The 19,830-nt window shown below is 40.9% G+C and overlaps 1 protein-coding gene and 1 long non-coding RNA gene across 3 annotated transcripts in view; one reads left to right on the top strand and one right to left on the bottom strand.

Moving 5' to 3' along the window:
• The window catches only part of LOC145360729 (fibrillin-1-like), a 407,592-nt gene that overhangs the window by 91,827 nt on the left and 295,935 nt on the right, over window positions 1-19,830 (top strand). For both annotated transcript variants that reach the window (XM_080216108.1, XM_080216109.1), the window contains exon 6: window positions 17,714-17,911. In XM_080216108.1, the coding sequence (XP_080072234.1) occupies window positions 17,714-17,911 (198 nt within the window). The remainder of the gene's footprint in view (window positions 1-17,713; window positions 17,912-19,830) is intronic.
• LOC145360731 (uncharacterized) overlaps window positions 1-19,830 on the bottom strand; it is a 73,865-nt gene that overhangs the window by 43,469 nt on the left and 10,566 nt on the right. The window contains exon 2 of the long non-coding RNA XR_013889766.1: window positions 5,866-5,900. This is a non-coding gene — a long non-coding RNA (uncharacterized LOC145360731). The remainder of the gene's footprint in view (window positions 1-5,865; window positions 5,901-19,830) is intronic.

The raw sequence follows: 19,830 nt of genomic DNA, 5'->3' as shown, positions 1-19,830 counted from the left end.
TGTCAAAATTAATCACCTAGCACTTATCAGGGTTAAACTCCATCTGCCACTTTTCTGCCCAGCTCTGCATCCTATCAATGTCTCTTTGCTCTTTTGAAAACTCCTAACAATGTGATCCTTTCCTATTTTCTAACTTCAGCCCATATTACCTCAGTAGGCAGATCCCCCTTGAAATGCCTTTCAGCAGCCGTTAAACTATCCTTGATTAACAATACTACAGGTCCACCTCATCCACTACTCCACCAATCTTGGTGTCATCAGCAAACTTCCTAACCCACTCTTCAGCCCCCTCTTCCAAGTCATTGATAAAAATCACAAATAGCAGAAGACCCAGCACTGATCCCTGTGGTACACCACTGGTAACTGGCATCCAGTCTGAAAATTTTCTTTCCACCACCACCCTCTTCTTCTATGAATCAGCCAGTTACTTATCCAATCGGCCAAATTTCCTTCTATCCCACACCTCCTTACCTTCTTCATGAGCCTACCATGGGGAACCTTATCAAATGCCTTACTAAAATCCATGTATACAACATCAACTGCTCTACTTTCGTCTACACATTTAGTTACCTCCTCAAAGAATTCAGCCAAATTTGTGAGGCAGGACTTGCCCCTCATGAAACCATGCTGACTATCCTGGATTAAGCTGCATCTTTCCAAATGGTCATAAAACTTATCTCTCAGGACCCTTTCCATTAACTTACTGACCACCGAAGAGATTGACAAAGAAGTTGATAAAGAAGGGTAGGAGAAACTATGAAGCTGGGCTAGCGCTTAATATAAAAAAGGATAGCAAGAGTTTTTAATAAATATATAAAAAGGAAGAGGCTGGCTAGGGTGAACGTTAGTCCCTTAGAGGATGAGAAGGGGGACTTAGTGGTAGGGGATGGGGATATGGCTGAGGTCCTGAATAACTTTTTTGTTTCTGTCTTCACGGAGGAGGACGTGAATAATTTGCCGGGTGTTAGAGATGGAAAGGTGGTAGGACTGGAGGGTCTTAATGACATTACTGTTACGAGAGAGGCGGTGCTCGACAGACTGGAGGGGCTGATTGTGGACAAGTCGCCAGGACCGGATGGAATGCATCCGAGAGTTCTGAAAGAAATGGCGGAGGTGATAGTGGATGCCTTGGTGGTTATTTTCCAGACGTCGCTGGATTCTGGGGAAGTGCTGGAAGATTGGAAAGCGGCTAATGTTACGCCGTTGTTTAAGAAGGGTGCCAGACAAAAGGCAGGGAATTATAGGCCGGTTAGTTTAACGTCTGTTGTAGGTAAAATGTTAGAATCCGTCATCAAGGAGGAAATAGCGAGGCATCTTGAGAGGAATTGCTTGATAGAGCAGACGCAGCACGGTTTCGTTAAAGGGAAGTCGTGTCTGACAAATTTACTGGAGTTCTACGAGGATGTGTCTAAGGCGGTGGATAGAGGAGAGCCAGTGGATGTGGTCTTTCTGGATTTTCAGAAGGCGTTTGACAAGGTACCTCACAAGAGGTTATTGCAGAAGGTCAGGGGACATGGAGTTGGGGGTAGGGTGTTAGCGTGGATAGAGAACAGGTTGTCAAATAGGAGGCAGAGAGTGGGGGTCAATGGGTGCTATTCGGATTGGCGGATGGTGACTAGTGGAGTGCCCCAGGGGTCGGTGCTGGGGCCTCAGCTATTTACCATTTATATAGATGATCTGGAGGAGGGAACCGAGTGGAGGGTGTCGAAATTTGCTGATGACACCAAGATTGGTGGAACGGCAAATTGTGCGGAGGGTGTGGAGAGTCTACAGAAGGATCTAGATAGGCTGGGTGGATGGGCCAGGAACTGGCAAATGGAATTTAATGTTGGCAAGTGCGAGGTGGTCCACTTTGGTAGGAATAATGGTAGGAAGGATTATTACTTACGGGGCGAAAAACTGCAGCAGGCAACGGTGCAGAGGGACCTCAGGGTCCTTGTGCATGAGTCGCAAAAACCCAGCTTGCAGGTGCAGCAGGTGGTCAGGAAGGCTAATGGGATGCTGGCTTTCATAGCGAGGGGGATTGAACATAAAAGTAGGGAGGTCTTGCTGCGGCTGTATAGGGCATTGGTGAGGCCGCAGCTGGAGTACTGTGTGCAGTTTTGGGCGCCGTACTTACGCAAGGATATTTTGGCCTTGGAGGGAGTGCAGAGGAGGTTTACTAGGCTGATGCCGGAGTTGAGGGGGCTGAGCTATGAGGAGAGGCTGAATAAATTAGGCTTGTACTCGTTAGAGTTTAGAAGAATGAGGGGAGATCTCATTGAGACATATAAGATGATGAATGGGATGGATAGGATAGAGGTGGAGAGACTCTTCCCGCTCAGAAAGGATAGTAGGACTAGGGGGCACAGCCTCAAGATAAAGGGGGGGTGGTTTAGAACGGAGTTGAGGAGGAACTTCTTCACTCAAAGGGTGGTGAATCTCTGGAATTCTCTGCCCGTTGAAGTGGTGGAGGCTACCTGGCTAAATATTTTTAAGACGCGGGTTGATGGGTTTTTGATAAGAGAGGGGATTAAGGGTTATGGGGAGAGGGCGGGAATGTGGAACTGAGCCACGACAGATCAGCCATGATCTTATTGAATGGCGGGGCAGGCTCGAAGGGCTAGATGGCCTACTCCTGCTCCTATTTCTTATGTTCTTATTATGAGCAAGATTATGACAATTCAGTATCCTTCATTATGGCAATGGAGGGATAGGGTCACATGGCAGGGCAGGGGTAATTATGATGCAATTAAGCATGAATTAGGCAGCACAATAATAATTTGTGCAACTAAAGCTCAGGTCTGATGATACAAAGTCAGATGTGAAAACATACTTTTCTTCTTTATTGTTTTATGGGATGTATATGTTGCCCTGCCCTAACTGCCCTTAAAATGAGTGGCAGTTAAGAATCAACCACATTACTGAGGGTGTGGAGTCACCTGTAGGCTAGCTCTTATATGGATGGCAGGTTTTCTTTCCTAAAGGAAATAATTAGTGAATCAGATAGTTTTTAACATCAATCAATGACAGTTGCTATGATTGTCATTATCAAATCTATGATGTTGTGGCCATTACGGACACATGGTTAGAACAGGGACAGGAATTGTTGGCAGTTCCAGGGTATAGATGTTTCAGTAAGAGTAGGAAAGGTGATAAAAGAGGTGGAGGAATAGCACTGTTAATCACGGATAGTTTAACGGCTGCTGAAAGGCATTTCGAGGGGGATCTGCCTACTGAGGTAATATGGGCTGAAGTTAGAAATAGGAAAGGATCAATCACATTGTTAGGAGTTTTTCTAAATGCCCCCAAATAGTAATAGAGATGTGGAAGAGGAAATGGCAAAACAGATTATGGGTAGGTGTGGAGGTCACAGTGTAGTTATTATGGGTGACTTTAACTTTTTCCAAGTATTGATTGGAACCTTTATAGGTCGAATAGTTCGGATGGGACGCTTTTTGTACAGTGTGTGCAGGAGGGTTTCCTAACACGATATGTGGATAAGCTGACAAGAGCTGGGGCCACATTGGACTTGGTACTGGGTAATGAACCAGGCCAAGTGTTAGATTTGTTTGTGGGAGAGCACTTTGGAGATAGTGACCACAATTCGGTATCCTTCATTATAGCAATGGAGGGATAGGGTCACACGGCAGGGCAAGGTTTATAATTGGGGCAGGGGTAATTATGATGCAATTAAGCATGAATTAGGTAGCATAACATGGGAACAGAAACTTTCAGGTATGGGCACAAACAAAAAGTGGAGCTTGTTCAAGGAACAAATACTGCATGTCCTTGATAGGTATGTCCCTGTCAGGCAGGGAGGAAATGGTCAAGTATGGGAACCATGGTTCACAAAGGAGATTGAATGTCTTGTCAAGAGGAAAAAGGAAGCGTGTGTAAGGATGAAAAAACAAGGTTCAGTTGGGTCGATTGAGGGTTACAAGGTAGCTAGGACTGAGTTTAAAAAACGGCTTAGGAGAGCTAGGAGGGGCATGAGAAGTCCTTGGCAGGTTGGATAAAGGAAAACCCCAAGGCTTTTTACTCTGATGTGAGAAATAAAAGAATGACCAGGGTGAGGTTAGGGCCAGTCAACATAGTAGTGGGAACTTGTGCATGGAATCAGAAGAGATAGGAGAGGCATTGAATGAATACTTCTCTTCAATGTTCACTAAGGAGAGGGGCCATGTTTTTGAAGATGAGTGTGTGATACATGCTGATAGGATGGAGGAGGTAGATGTTCTGAGGGAAGATATATTAGCAATTTTAAAAAACCTGAGGGTCGCTAAGTCCCCTGGGCCAGATGGGATACATCCTAGGATACTTTAGGAGGCAAGGGATGAGATTGCGGAGCCTTTAGCTTTGATCTTTGGGTCCTCACTGTCCACGAGGATTGTGCCAGAGGACTGGAGAGTGGCGAATGTTGTTCCTCTCTTCAAGAAAGGAAATAGGAATGACCCTGGTAATTATAGGCCAGTTAGTCTTTCTTCATAAGAACATAAGAAATAGGAGCAGGAGTAGGCCATCTATCCCTTCGAGCCTGTCCCGCCATTCAATAAGATCATGGCTGATCTGTCGTGGCTCAGTTCCACATTCCCGCCCTCTCCCCATAACCCTTAATCCCCTCTCTTATCAAAAACCCATCAACCCGCGTCTTAAAAATATTTAGCCAGGTAGCCTCCACCACTTCAACGGGCAGAGAATTCCAGAGATTCACCACCCTTTGAGTGAAGAAGTTCCTCCTCAACTCCGTTCTAAACCACCCCCCCTTTATCTTGAGGCTGTGCCCCCTAGTCCTACTATCCTTTCTGAGCGGGAAGAGTCTCTCCACCTCTATCCTATCCATCCCATTCATCATCTTATACGTCTCAATGAGATCTCCCCTCATTCTTCTAAACTCTAACGAGTACAAGCCTAATTTATTCAGCCTCTCCTCATAGCTCAGCCCCCTCAACTCCGGCATCAACCTAGTAAACCTCCTCTGCACTCCCTCCAAGGCCAAAATATCCTTGCGTAAGTACGGCGCCCAAAACTGCACACAGTACTCCAGCTGCGGCCTCACCAATGCTCTATACAGCCGCAGCAAGACCTCCCTACTTTTATATTCAATCCCCCTCGCTATGAAGGCCAGCATCCCATTAGCCTTCCTGACCACCTGCTGCACCTGCAAGCTGGGTTTTTGCGACTCATGCACAAGGACCCCGAGGTCCCTCTGCACCGTCGCCTGCTGCAGTTTTTCGCCCCGTAAGTAATACCTACCATTATCCCTACCAAAGTGGACCACCTCGCACTTGCCAACATTAAATTCCATTTGCCAGTTCCTGGCCCATCCACCCAGCCTATCTAGATCCTTCTGTAGACTCTCCACACCCTCCGCACAATTTGCCGTTCCACCAATCTTGGTGTCATCAGCAAATTTCGACACCCTACACTCGGTTCCCTCCTCCAGATCATCTATATAAATGGTAAATAGCTGAGGCCCCAGCACCGACCCCTGGGGCACTCCACTAGTCACCATCCGCCAATCCGAATAGCACCCATTGACCCCCACTCTCTGCCTCCTATTTGACAACCAATCCTCTATCCACGCTAACACCCTACCCCCAACTCCATGTCCCCTGACCTTCTGCAATAACCTCTTGTGAGGTACCTTGTCAAACGCCTTCTGAAAATCTAGAAAGACCACATCCACCGGCTCTCCTCTATCCACCACCCTAGACACATCCTCATAGAACTCCAGTAAATTTGTCAGACACGACTTCCCTTTAACGAATCTTGTTCTTGTTCTTGTGTTTATGTAGATATGATGCACACATACACTTTGTGTATAAAATATGAAGTGTATATTTATATATATATATATATATATATATGTATATATGTACTTACAGGTTGGACAGTTCAGTTCAAATTCAGAAATAGACCTGCAACACAAAAAAGTCTTCATTTTAGCATTAATTAATATTAATACAAAAGCAAAATGCTGCACATCTGAAATAAATACAGAAAATTCTGGAAATACCCAGTAGGTCTGGTTGCATCTGTGAAGAGAGAAGCACAATTAACATTTCAGGTTAGTGACCTATCATCAAAACTGACAAATAAAAGCATAAAAAAGTTTTAAATTTGTAAGATCGGTGACCCCCAGCTTGAAATACACATTAAACTTTACCAGGAAGTAAAATTTTTAAAGACACAAGGAAGGAATTATGAAGAAATTGGCAGAGCCCTGGCAGCAGGCACCTGCCCACAAGAAATGACAGAGTTGAACTTAATGGTTAACAAGTGATCCATTAAAACACGGAGGGTTGCAGTTTTAATTGCAAATTCGCACTTAAAACATCAATATTCATATTAAGAAAGTGGTGAGAGACTGCTATTGTTTGTAGGCATTATTAGCTTCCTTTAAGACATCACAAGGTATGATTGCTTCCAGATGTTCCAGAAGCAATCAACATGACCTGAGAGTTGTCCAGATGGAATATGTAGGAAAGGCAACTGGAGTGATCACAGCTGTTCCTCAAATTGCAGGAAATCATGGATGAGGGGTTAGAGTGTAGTGTTTCTGGGAGAATTATGACCAAAGTTTGTAACTTGCTGACAGTGATGGCAGCTGTACAAAGAGTATTTGTTGGTATAATTTTGAAACAAGGAAAGCATTGTGCATATGTATAAAAACAAAGTTTTTCTTCGAACTGTAGCAAAAATGTTTTGACTGCGCTATTAAATGTTATTCTGATGGTATTGAAGCTTTCTTAATTATTAATTCTCTTTACAGGAAATTGTCTAGTATGAATAACTTAGGTATTTCATCATACCATGCTGGTTTTTGTTGATGGCAATTTATGTTAGCTTGACCCCTTACACTTGACATTACTTTGTTATTCTATACTGTTATGAAATAAATATTGATGGATTTTAGTGCTGCCCTCGCAAATGTTGCCACTATGATAAATATTGCACAACCATAATGTATGCTCCTTTAGAAATTAGGTACATCAATGATTTCTTTGATTTCCTGTATTTATAAACTTACATACATATTTGGTGTGCCGAGCCTGTACTGTATTGTGATCCTGTTTAGTTTGCATAAGAGCATGATCAGAGGAAACACTTTCACCAGAACTCCAGGTAAGGCTTTATTCTGACAAAACCTAAACACAGGTCTGACTGTCATCCCTAATATCAGAAGCTTTTGTTTTTTCTGTAGTGCATGATTCAAGTTTGCTTCAACGTGGCACTTTGTCAGAGTTTTGAAATGGTGATCCTGTATTCAGCTGGAGCCAACATGTCTGTAAGGTGGAACATTCAGTCTGTTTTAAAATGAGCACAAGCTGCTTAATAATCAGATTTGCTTCAAAGTAAATGTGACACAATGCCTGTGCGGTATTTTGCAAGCCATGCAGAATAATGGAACAACCCCTAAAATACTTGCTGAAAACAGCAATCAGCTATCTGATGAACAGTATGAAAGGTTTTAAAATTTGTAGTAATGGTTAGAAGTCCATAAGGGATGGTTGTGTTAAATTCAGTATTTGCAGCCACTTGTATCATGCAGGAAAATTAAGAATAGTTAGCACTTAGTATTGTTGGATTTTTGTCATATGCAATTAATACAACAAAGCTTTGACAAATTTTTGCCTTTGTGTGAGGTGATGCATTTTGGTGGGAAGGACATGGATATAAAATAAAGGTTACAGTTCTTATGGGGGTGCAGGAACAGAAGCACCTGAGTATATATAGAGCATTGAAGGTAGCAGGACAGGTGGAGAGAGCAGTTAATGAAACATATATAGTACCTTGGGCTTTATTAATAGGGGCATAGCGTACAAGAGCAAGGAGATTATGCTGAACATATACAAGACACTAGTTAAAACTCAGCCGCATTATTGTGTACAGTTTGGGGCCACTCTTCTATGGGAAGAGTGTGAACGCAGTGAAGAGAGTGCAAAAGAGGCTTATAAGAATAGTTCCATGGATAAGAATCTACAGTTCTGACAGAGGGGCATGATGGCACAGTGGTTAGCGCTGCTTCCTCACAGCGCCTGGGATGCAGGTTTGATCCTGAGCCTTAGATGACTGTCTTGTGGAGTTTGCATGTCCTTGTCTGCATGCATTTCCTCCAGGTGCTCCAATTTTCTCCTACAGTGTAAAGGTTAGGTGGATTGGCCATGCTAAGCTGCCCCAAAAGTGTTTAGGTTAGGTGGATTAGCCATGATAAATGTGTAGGGTTACATGGATCTCTAGTTCTAAGTTCTGGTATTATTCCAGCAAATTCATTTTCACTTTATTTGGTATCTCTATATACATTTTATTACATGGAAACCAAGCATTGTCTAACCAAAATTCCATACAAGTTTAATATACATTTTTGTTTTGCAATGCTATCTCTCCAGAAGTAATAGCTGTTCAGTTTTCATAATGTAGCTGGATCGATGAAATGGTGTTCTGTGTTTTGCAATATTTTGTAATGTATCATGAGATAATATTTTTTAATAGCACCTTATATCGCAGAGTTTACACCTATGGACAGACAGATAGTGTCCATTAATTTTTACCCAGATTAACTAATACATACGCACAGCCTTCTTTACAGAATACAATAATCCCCAAAATTTTTTTTAAAAATCCATCTTCACGCCAGTCTCAGTTAGGAAGGGCTCATTTTCAGCATTAATAAAAGTTATTTATATTAGCTTCCATATTTGCCTGAATTGTATAACCTTGGACTATAGTATGACTTTTATTAATGCTGAAAATGAGCCCTTCCTGACTGAGACTGGTGTGAAGATGGATTTTTTAAAAAAAAATTTTGGGCGATTATTGTATTCTGTAAAGAAGGCTGTGCGTATGTATTAGTTAATCTGGGTAAAAATTAATGGACGCTATCTGTCTGGAAGAGTTGAAGGTTGAATGGCGTAAAGGGGCCAAATGCATACAATTGTAATGAAGCTGTGATCAAGTAGTTTTGTAGTAAATAAAATTTTGAAATTTGTATTGGGAGATGGAAAGGAACATAAAAATTAGAAGTGGAAGTAGGCAGTTCAGCCTTTTGAGACCGTTTGGTGTTTTCCATGATAATGGGTGATAGCTCTTTATCCCACTTTTCATCAGAAACATATTTATCTCTCTCTCTTGAATCTGTTGATTGATTCTGCCTCTATTGCAGTCTGGGTCAGAGTGTTCCACAGATTCACATCCCTCTAAGAGATTTTCCTCATCTCTGTTTTAAACCAACCCCCTTTCACGCTATGTCTATGACTGCTTGTTCTAGACTTCTCACAAGGGGGAACATCTGTTCAACATCTTTCTTATCAATTCCCTTTAGCATTTTATAAACCTCAATCTGATTCCCTCATTCTTCTGAACTCTTGAGTTCAAACCCAAGCTACTCAATTGTTTGTCGTACGACAGCTCTTTCATCCCTGGAATCAATCTGGTGACCTCCTCTGAACTGCCTCCATACCACCACATCCTTCCTCAAGTAAGGAGACCAAAGCTGGACACAGTACTCCCAAGTGTGGTGTCACCAATGCCTTATGATTGTAACAACACTTCTTTGCTTTTAAAGTACAGCCCTTTTGCAATATATGCCAAGATTCCATTTGCATTTCTTATTATATGCTACACCTGCATAGCACTTTCTGCAATTCATGCATAAGGCCACCCAAATCCGTCTGCATTGACACACTTTGAATCTGCTTCCCATTTAAATAATAATTCCTCTTTTTATTTTTCCATCCAAGATGGATAACTTCACACTTATCCACATTAAACTCCCATCTGCCAGATTCTGACCCATTCTCATAGCTTAGCAATATCCATCTGTAAATCTTCTCCTCATCATAGCCTGGTTTCCCATCTAGTTTAGTATTATCTGTGAATTTTGCTATGTTACACCTTGGCCCTGCTTGCAGATCATTTATTTAGATTATAAATAGTTGAGGTCCAAGAGTAACTTAGTTCTTTCTCTCAGCTGTTAAATTTCAAAGGGGAGCTTTTATAGCTTGCAAAAGTTTCATTAGTAAGCAAAGGCTATTAAGTGAGGATAATAGGAAAGACATACAAGATTGTTATATTTTGGAAAAGTTAATTTTAAAAAAGTGGTAAGAACAATGGAATCAAAAGTGAAAGGGAAAAGGATATTTTAGGAGAGAGGTTGAACTGAAGTGGTCTTGGCTGTGGTGGGGGTATAGGGTAGGGGGGAGGGGGAGAAGACCTCCTGGAAACAGCTGGGGCTGAGAAGATGAAATTCAAATCATCCATCCATTCAAGCCTGAAAAGTTTTGGACTGCAAAAAGCAGGCTTGTACTGAGGTTTCTTTGATTTCCACAGAAGAGTGTCAGTGAGTTTGAGAGGTTATGAGGTATATCCTTACTAAAGTGACAGCACATTTGCCTTTGATACTATTGCTGGATTTTTATAGCAAGCCCAAGTTTTGGAATTTGATTTGCTCAACAAATATCAGCTATGGTCATAGCACTAGTGTTTACTTATGTATAGGAAGAGCCCAAGATGTCAGCTGTGATCAGTTGATTGTGTAATAAACAATTTATAATTGTATTTTCTGCTCAAAATATTCTGTCTATTACTGCAAAAGGTACAGTGCTGCTAATAAAAAAAAGTAAAGGTGATTCTACAATCACTTCCAATGGAGCATTTTGCTTTGCTGGGGACTGAAACAGAATCATGGTTATATTGTTGTAAATGCTTTCTTCAAATATTACTATCTTACTGACCCTTGCTAATGCAAAATTACCCCAATTGAACAGTATTGCCTAGGTATTATATCAGGCATGCTAATTCTAAAATAATCCCCCAATCCAAATATCTCCCTCACAGTTTACCTCCCTTGTTCTACTGAGACCTGAGTACTGGTTCTGTAAGTTTCATAAACCGTTTGAAAACTTGCCTAAATTATCATTTTATTAAGTCTGCCAACTACTGTGTGTCAACAACAATGCCTATGAGTTTCCAAGGTTGTGCTGGTAGAGTTTTGTTTTTCCTACTGCTGTTCCCAATGCAATTATTTGAATGGCCAGTTACCATTCAAAGAGATAGAGAATCAGGTGAACTGGTGTAATGACAATAATTTCTCCCTCAGTGTCAACAAAGGAGTTAGTCATTGACTTCAGGAAATGTAGTGGAGGGCATGCTGTGGAGTTGAAGTGAAAATAGTCAAGCGCTTCAGGTTTTTAGGTGTCCAGATCACCAACAACCTTCCTGGTCCCTCATGCTGGTGCTATAGTTAAGAAAGCCCACCAATGCCTCTACTTTCAGGAAACTAAGAAAATTTGGCATGTCTGCTATGACTCTACTGACGTTTACAAATGCACCATGGAAAGCATTCTTTCTGGTTGTATCACAACTTGGTATGGCTCTTGCTCTGTCCAAGACCATAAAAAAAACTACAAAAGATTATGAATCAAGCCCAGTTCATCATGCAAACCAGCCTCCCATCCATTGACTCTGTCTACGTTTTGCACTCCTCGGAAAAGCAACCAGCATAATTAAAGACCTCACGCACCCCAGATGTTCTCTCTTCCACCTTCTCCTGTCAGGAAAAAGATACAAAAGTCTGAGGTCATGTACCAGTCGACTCCAGAACAGCTACTTCCCTGCTGCCATCAGACTTTTGAATGTACCTACCTCGTATTAAGTCGATCTTCCTCAACACCCTAGCTATGACTGCAACTCTATAATGTTACATTCTGCACCTTCTCTTTTCCTTCTGTATGTATGGTACGCTTTGTATAGCACGCAAGAAATAATACTTTTCACTGTGGGTTGAGTAGAATAATTGTAAATTGGTAATTGTAAAGTTCTAAAATGCTAGGGAAAAAGCATTGCACAGTCCCTTTAAAAACATGGTGCTTTTGCTATGTTTAGAAAGTTTTAAAAAAAAGCAAGTACAGATAGAGTGCTCAAAATGAAACATTTGTAACAGAAGGCCAAGTAGCAGGGTTACCAAGGCAACAGGCTTTCCAGTATTTGAATTCAGCCTATCGATTTGAATTAGACACTTAGATACCAAGGACCTATTAAAATTAAATCGTATGGTTTTGGCAATCTAGGACCAATCCTATTGTGGGGGACGTTGATCTGTCGTCACAGGTATGAAAGGAAGGGGACAGTGTGACAGTGGAAGAGAACAACTGCCACCTGCCATAGCTCATAGCTTTTATCTCAAAACCTCATCTCGTTGGCAAAGAAGAATCAACAGAGAAGACCCAGACTATTCCGGAAGAGACAAAATCTGATTGTAATTTAAAGAGGGACTAAAATCTACTTTTTTGTTAATAAGTGGGAATTGTATTTATCCAAACAGCATTCATTAAAATTGTGTTTTATTTGGTTGTTAATACTTTAGTTAATTTGTTCACTGTTAATTAGAGAAATAAATTGTTACTTGTTGATATTAAAATGAGTATCAGGGAGTTATTTTGACTTAACCACTAAAAGTTGTTAAAGAACAGATCATACCACTTAACATTCACTTTTACAAATTATGAGGCAAGATATTCCTCTTTGAGAAGTTAGGTTTTAGTTCTCAGAGGAGGGACCCCACCTTCGTTTCATAATACTGCATACTAATACATGTGACAACAATAAATTGAATCAAATCAAAATCTATTCTCATCCACCAATTCTGATTGCACTATCAGTAGCTTTTCCATTATTTAAACCTGATTCCCCATTAGACAATTTTGAAGTACAAAAAATGCACCTATTGATATGTTTTGCATGCTATCTTTATGTACACTTAAAACTGACCTCTGGGAGACTGATCAAGAGTGACTTGCCTTCTCTGAAATAAGTAATGTTTCAACAAATTACAATTTAAATTTCAAACTTGTTTTATTTGCTAGATGTCAGCTTTAGCCCACAGGAGCACTGTCACATCTGAGGCAGCAGATTATGGGATCTCAATTCAGAGACTTGAGACTTAATTAAGCTAAGCCCATTGCTTAAATGCAGTGCTAAAGGAGTGCTGCATTGTTGGAATAACATCTTTCTGCTTCAGAGCATGGGCTCACCTGCCCTCTCAGATCAATGTAAAAAAAAATCCAGCAAAGCTACTTGAAAATCAGGGAGTGCTTAAGTGTCCTGGCCAACATTTATTCTTCAGCAAACAACTGAACCATATGATATAATTTTTATATATTATTCACCATTTTCTTCTTGAGAACTATTCTGCAATTTTGTGCTTTAGACATCAACTATACCCTTGTATTCACACCCCTAATTTTTTGAACATTGCTTTTCATTTCCTGTGTGCTCATTTTCATTTCCTTTTTAGCAGTTATGAACTGCTAGATGTTGTCCTCCAATGATCAGTATTCTAAATTAATAGACCATTGCTTGAGAAATGTACAAAAAGCTATGCAAAACAACCGATCGTTCTGCATTTAAATCATTTCTGTATCCGCCTCTGGGTAATCAATCCATTATGTGGCTATCTGAGAAAATCTTTGCCTTGAAGCAAGTTTATACCCAAACGCACATTAAAATGGCTGTGTATGTTCTTTTTTGTGGGATTAAAAATGCCTACACAATTTTATTCATTTGTGGGATGTGGGCATCACTGGCAAACCATAATTTATTGCTCATCCTCCAAGGCCCTTAAGAACATGATGGTTTGTAGCGTTCTTGAACTATCTGTATGGTGTAGATACACCGCCGGTACTGCTAAGGAAGGATTCCATAATTTTCACCCAGTGACAATGAAGGAGCACTGATATAGTATGATTTGGAGGAAAACTTGGAGGTGGCGATTTTCATATTCATTTGTTACCTCATTTTTCTAGATGGTAAAGTTCTGGGTTTAAAAGATGCTGCTGATCTAACTTTGGTGAGTTATTGTAATGCAGTTTGCACTGCATCTGAAGCAGTCCATGTCCAAATACAGTATGACCGGGGCAATGTCTGTGAATGGGCTGATAAGTGGTAAGAGTAACATTTGTGCCACAAATGTCAGGCAATGACCATCTCCAGCAAGGGAGAATTTAACTTGATGTTAGTCCTTGATGTCTGCCTGTTCTCCATATCCTAAGCAACCAAAAAATGCCTATCCCATACTTAAATGTATTAAAGGAGCATCACAACCTTGTGAGGTAGGGAATTCTGAAGATTCGCAACCCTTCAATGAAGCAATTTCTCCTCAGTCCTAAATAATGTCCCCTTATCCTGAGACTATTTAGCATCTACCCTATCAAGTCTTTTAAAAATCTTGTATATGTTTCAAAGAGACCACCTCTCATTCTTCTAAACTCTAGACAAATGACACAATTTCTCTAATCATAGAACAACTTTTTCCTTCTGTGGAACAATTCAATGAACCTTAGCTCAACCTCCTCCAATGCAAGTATTATATTTTCTTAAATGTGGAAACCAACATTGCACACAGATGTGGTCTTACCAAAGTCCTGTACAACTCTAGCAAGGTTTCTTTGTTCCTGTACTTCATTCCGCTTGCAATAAAGGCTAACAGGCCCTTTGTCTTATATTCCTAATTGCTTTCTACACTGCATGATAGCTTTTTGCATTCCTTGTAGGAACACACCAAAGTCTCTTTGAACATCAGCACTTCAGGTTTTAACCTTTTTTTAAAAAAAATTCAGCTCTTTCAAGCAAGGTAAATAACTTCTCACTTGAAGGAGAGATATCCTGTGCCATAGGGTAACAGATTGGGGTTAAATACAAGTCTGCTGCTCGTAGTAGCCATAGCTCCTTATAGATGCCCAGTTTGCACCACTAAACCTGTTCTGAATTTATCCATTTAGCAGAATGGTTGTGTCATGCAATACATTGGAAGCTATTCTCAGTGTGAAGACTGGCCTTTGTCTCTCCAAGGATAGTAAAGTAACTCCTGTCAGCACTGTAATAGATAGATATGTCATCAATGGGTAGATGGATGAGGTCAGATAGGCCTTTGCCTCTTGTCTGGTAGAGATGTTTTTCAGGACTTGGCAGCTCAGCCAATAGTTGTGCATTCAACCCCTCAACCCAGGGATGTCTTAATAGCTAGGTCAGTGTTTATTTGTTATCCTTAATTGCCTTCGAGAAGATAATAATGAACCACCTTCTTGAACTACTGCAGTACATTTGGATGCAAGTGCATCAACAGTGCTTCTGGGAAGGGAATTCCAGGATTTGATGCTGCAACAGTCAAGTTCTGAGTCAGAATAGTGTGCTGCTTTGAGGAGAACTGTGGTGTTTCCTTGTGTCTGCAACCTGTTTGCTTCAAGTTGATAGAGGTTGTGAATTTGGAAGGCACTGGTGAAAGAGTCTTGGTGAATTATTGCAGTGCAATCTTGTAGATGGTGCAAACTACTACCACTGTATATCAGTAGTGGAGGGAGTGTTTAAGGTGGCAGATGAGATGCCAATCCATTTGGCTGCTTTGTCTTGGACGACGTTGTGCTTTTTGAGTGTTGTTTGAGCTGCACTCATGAAGTCATTTGGAGAAAATTCTAACACAATCCTGACTTGTACATTGTTGATGGTAGGCAGGCTTTGGGAGTCAGGAAGCAAGATATTCACCACCAAATTCCTAGCTTCTGACCACTTATAGCCGCAGTTGCTGTAATGGCTGGTTCAGTTCAGTTTCTGATCAGTGGCCGCCCTCAGGAAGTTGTTAGTAGGGAATACAGCAATGTCAATGCCATTTTGACTGTTAAAGGGAGATGTTTGACTTCTCTGTTGTTGGAGATGGTGAATATCTGGCACCTATGTGACATAAATTTTAGTTGCCACTTATCAACCCAAGCCTGAATGTTGTCCAGGTCTTGCTGCATATTGGCATAGATCACTTCAGTATTTGAAGAGTTCTGAATGGCACTGAACATTGTGAGATTTTCAGTGAATCTTCACTTTCAACCTAATGATGAAAGGAGATTATTGATGAAGCAACCAAAAATGATTGGGCTTATGGGACATGACCCTGAGGAACTCCTGCAGCCATTTCTTAGAGTTGAAATGATTGGCTTCCAACAAACAGACCCACCTTCCTTTGTGCTAGAAAGAAACTATTTTCTCCTTAATTTCCATTAACTTAAATTTTGCTAGGCTCCTCGCTACTAGACTTGGCCATATACTTCCATACATCAAGGGTAGTCACTCTCATCTCCTCTCTTGAATTCAGCTGTTTTGTTCATGTGGGACCAATGAGATCAGGAACCAAGTGGTCCTGGTGGAACCCACACTGAGGATCAGTGGGCAGGTTGTTGCTGGGTGAGTGCTGTTTGATAGCTCTGTCAATTACTACTTCCGTCTTGAATTTGTTCCTGTTGTTTACTGGACATAACCTAGGGAATATTCCACATTGTCTGTAGATGCCAGTGTCATAGCTGTAATCTATAAGTTTGGCTGAGGACATTACTAGTACTGGAGCATAAGTCACCAGTACATTTATCAGGATGTTTTCTGACAGCACAGTCTTTTCAGTGTTCACTGTCATCAGCTATTTCTTGATATTGTTTGGAGTGGAGTGAACTGAACTGGCTGATGATTGACATGCGAGATACTGGGGAACCCCAGGATGAGGCTGAGATGGATTATCTATTTGGCACTTCCACTGAAGATGGATACAAATGCTTTCGCCTTATATATTGCTGATATACTGGGCACCCGTTCATTGAGGATGGGTTATTTTTGGAGTTTACTCCTCCTGTTGGTCGTTTAATTGGCTAGTCACAACTGGATGTGTCAAATTGCATAGATCTGTGTATTACATGCTGCTTTTGCTTTTTGGAATGCAAGTAGTTCTGTATTGTAACTTCACTGGGTTGACACCAGAGTACATTGTGTTTTTGCTACGCACAGTGCTTCTTCTAACTGGTGTTCAACAAGGAGTACTGATTCGTTGAAGTTAATGTAGGACTGTAAGTGTTAACTATCAGGAGGCTTCCTTGCTTGTGATTGATCTGATGCCATGAGACTTTGTGGGGTCAAGATCAAATGAAGGGCCACCCTTCTTTTCTACATACTATTCTTCCTGCACTTCTGATCAGCCTGTGCTATAGATAGGGACAAGGATATGCCCGGGATGGTGATAGAGTCTGGGATATTATCTTTAAGCTTTGTTTCGATGAGTATTAGTCCATGCAATACCTCGCTGGGATTATTTAATTTTTTTTGCCTAGATCTATAAAAGTGATTTGATTTAATTCGATGTATTATTGCCACATGTATTAGCATATAGTGAGAAGTATTGTTTCTTGCGTGCTATACAGTCAAAACATACCATTCATTGAGAAAGAAACAAGAGAATGCAGAATGTTTTAGTCATAGCTAGGGTATAGAGAAAGATCAACTTAATGTGAGGTAGGTCCATTCAAAAGTGACGGCATCAGGGAAGAAGCTGTTCTTGAGTCGGTTGGTACGCGGCCTTTTTCCCAACAGAAGAAGGTGGAAGAGAGAATGTTCGGGGTGGTGGGGTCCTTATCTATGCTGGTTGCTTTGCCGGGACAGAGGGAAGTGTAGACAGTGTATCAGTAGCAATAATCTGTTGTTGTACAGATGTCATTATAAGGATTATATAGCCAGGTAGACTTTTTTTAATGATTTTTTGATGATTGTTTCATTTAGCAATCACAAAAAACTGTGTTGATGAAAACAAAAACAGTTTCCTATAATTTAACGTTCATGTAAGTACTGCTGATATCAAGCAATAACATTTTGGGAACTTGCTTCTTAAAAATGCCTTTTTGCCATGATAGTTTTTTTTTAATTTTAGATTACAGAACTGGGCCATGTTTTACATCAGTGGAAAACCAGATGTGCCAAGGGCAACTGACTGGCATTGTCTGCACCAAAATCCTTTGCTGTGCAACAGTTGGACGAGCCTGGGGACATCCCTGTGAGATGTGTCCTGCCCAACCACAACCATGTCGTCGTGGCTTTATTCCCAATATCCGAACAGGAGCATGTCAAGGTAAGAAATGCATCGATCATGTGCCAAATTTTTGAAATGTAACCAAGCATTAAGTTTAAATAAATTAATTTGTTTTCAGTTTATGCTCCCAAAACAATCTTTGAGCGATCATTGATCCTAATTGCACGGTTCATTAAACTTGCAAAGGAAGTCACTGTTACTGGCTGGAGTAACCAGTAATAATTAATTCATTGGAATACCTGAGTGTAGCTAATATCTTAATAAGTTAGCCATTGCCAATATTACTTACAATCATTCTGGTGCTTGTTTGTTAACAAATTGATCAAAGTCTCCTTTGTTGCAGGTGATTTGATTTTATTTGCAGACGCTTAGTCAAGTAAATAGTTTTAAATTGTTATTCAAATCAAATAATCATTTTGGATGCAACAAAGGGATTTAAAGGGATCAAAGGATAGCAGGGGGAGGGAGATTCAGGATATTGAATTTGATGATCAGCCGTGGTCATAATGAATGATGGAATAGGCTCAAATGGCCGAATGACCTAATCCTGCTTCTGGTTTTTATGTTTCTAAATCTTTTGCATTTTTATATTAGAAAATCATAACATTAGGAATAATTTTGTCAGGGCACCAGCTGATTAACCATAGTGACCACAAGAAGACCAAAAATAAAATTTCACCCAGGGGAACATTTAAGTATAGTATAACCATTGCCTGGAGAATGAATGATTCTTTAAAATGGTGCTCAAACAGCATATTTCCCACCCAGGAATAGATTGTGCCAGTGTTTAGAAATAGGAGGCCAGAGCAGATAGTGCGAATGGGAAGACTTTAAATTGTTGGGCCGTTGGGACTGATTCTGGGGGAGGTGGCACCTGAAGAGGCAGAACCTGGACCAATAGCCTTGTGGGGCTGTATGTTAGTGTTGTTGTATAGGGTTTAAAACTAATTTGGCAGGGAGGTTGGGATCAGGATGTGCAAAGAACAAAGAAAATTACAGCACAGGAACAGGCCCTTCAAGCCTGCACCAACTATGCTGCCCCACTTAACTAAAACCCCCTACCATTACAGGGATCATATCACTCTATTCCCATCTCATTCATGTACTTGTCAAGGCGCCCCTTAAAAGTCGCTACTGTATCCACTTCCGCTGCCTCCCCCGGCAACAAGTCCCAGGCACCCACCACTCTGTGTAAAAAAAAAAAATCTGTCTCGTACATCTCTTTTAAAACTTGCCCCTGGCAAACCTATGCCCCCTTGTAATTGACTCTTCCACCCTGGGAAAAAGCTTCTGACTATTCACTCTGTCCATGCCTCTCATAATCTTGTAGACTTCTATCAGGCCTTTCCTCAACCACTGTCACTCCAGTGAGAACAAACCAAGTTTCCCCAACCTCTCCTCACAGTTAATGCGCTCCATACCAGGCAACATCCTGGTAAATCTTTTCTGTGTTCTCTCCAAAACCTCCACATTCTTCTGGTAGTCTGGCGAGCTGGATTGAACACTATGTTCCAAGTGCAGCCTCAGTAAGGTTCTATAAAGCGTCCAGAGTAGGACCCAGTGTAGGATAATTGAAGTGAATAAATGATCAGAAGAGACCAATCAAGCTAGAGAAAACAATATTAAATGGGCTCAGACCAAAGACGTTTAAACGAAATTTAAAGTACATGTATGTAAACACACAAAATATGGCAAATAAGGCTAATGAGATGCAGGTGCAAATAGTCTTAGGTATTATGTTGTGATGATACTGGGCACCTGGCTGAAAATGCACAAGACTGGATACAATTATTTGTGGACACATTGTTCAGGGAAGCCAGGGGAGGGGAAAAAAATAGAAGTGTGATATTATTGATTACGGAGAACTATAAAGTGCTGGAGAGTAAGTATGTGTTTGAGGAGTTCAGGACAGAATCTACTGGTATGAAACAGAAAATGCTGAATAAACTCAGCAGGTC

This window comes from Carcharhinus amblyrhynchos, chromosome 32, assembly GCF_965287045.1.
Source record: "Carcharhinus amblyrhynchos chromosome 32, sCarAmb.v2.hapA, whole genome shotgun sequence".
In the NCBI taxonomy this organism is placed as follows: Eukaryota; Metazoa; Chordata; class Chondrichthyes; order Carcharhiniformes; family Carcharhinidae; genus Carcharhinus; species Carcharhinus amblyrhynchos.
This window is presented reverse-complemented; position numbering and strand designations above follow the sequence as displayed.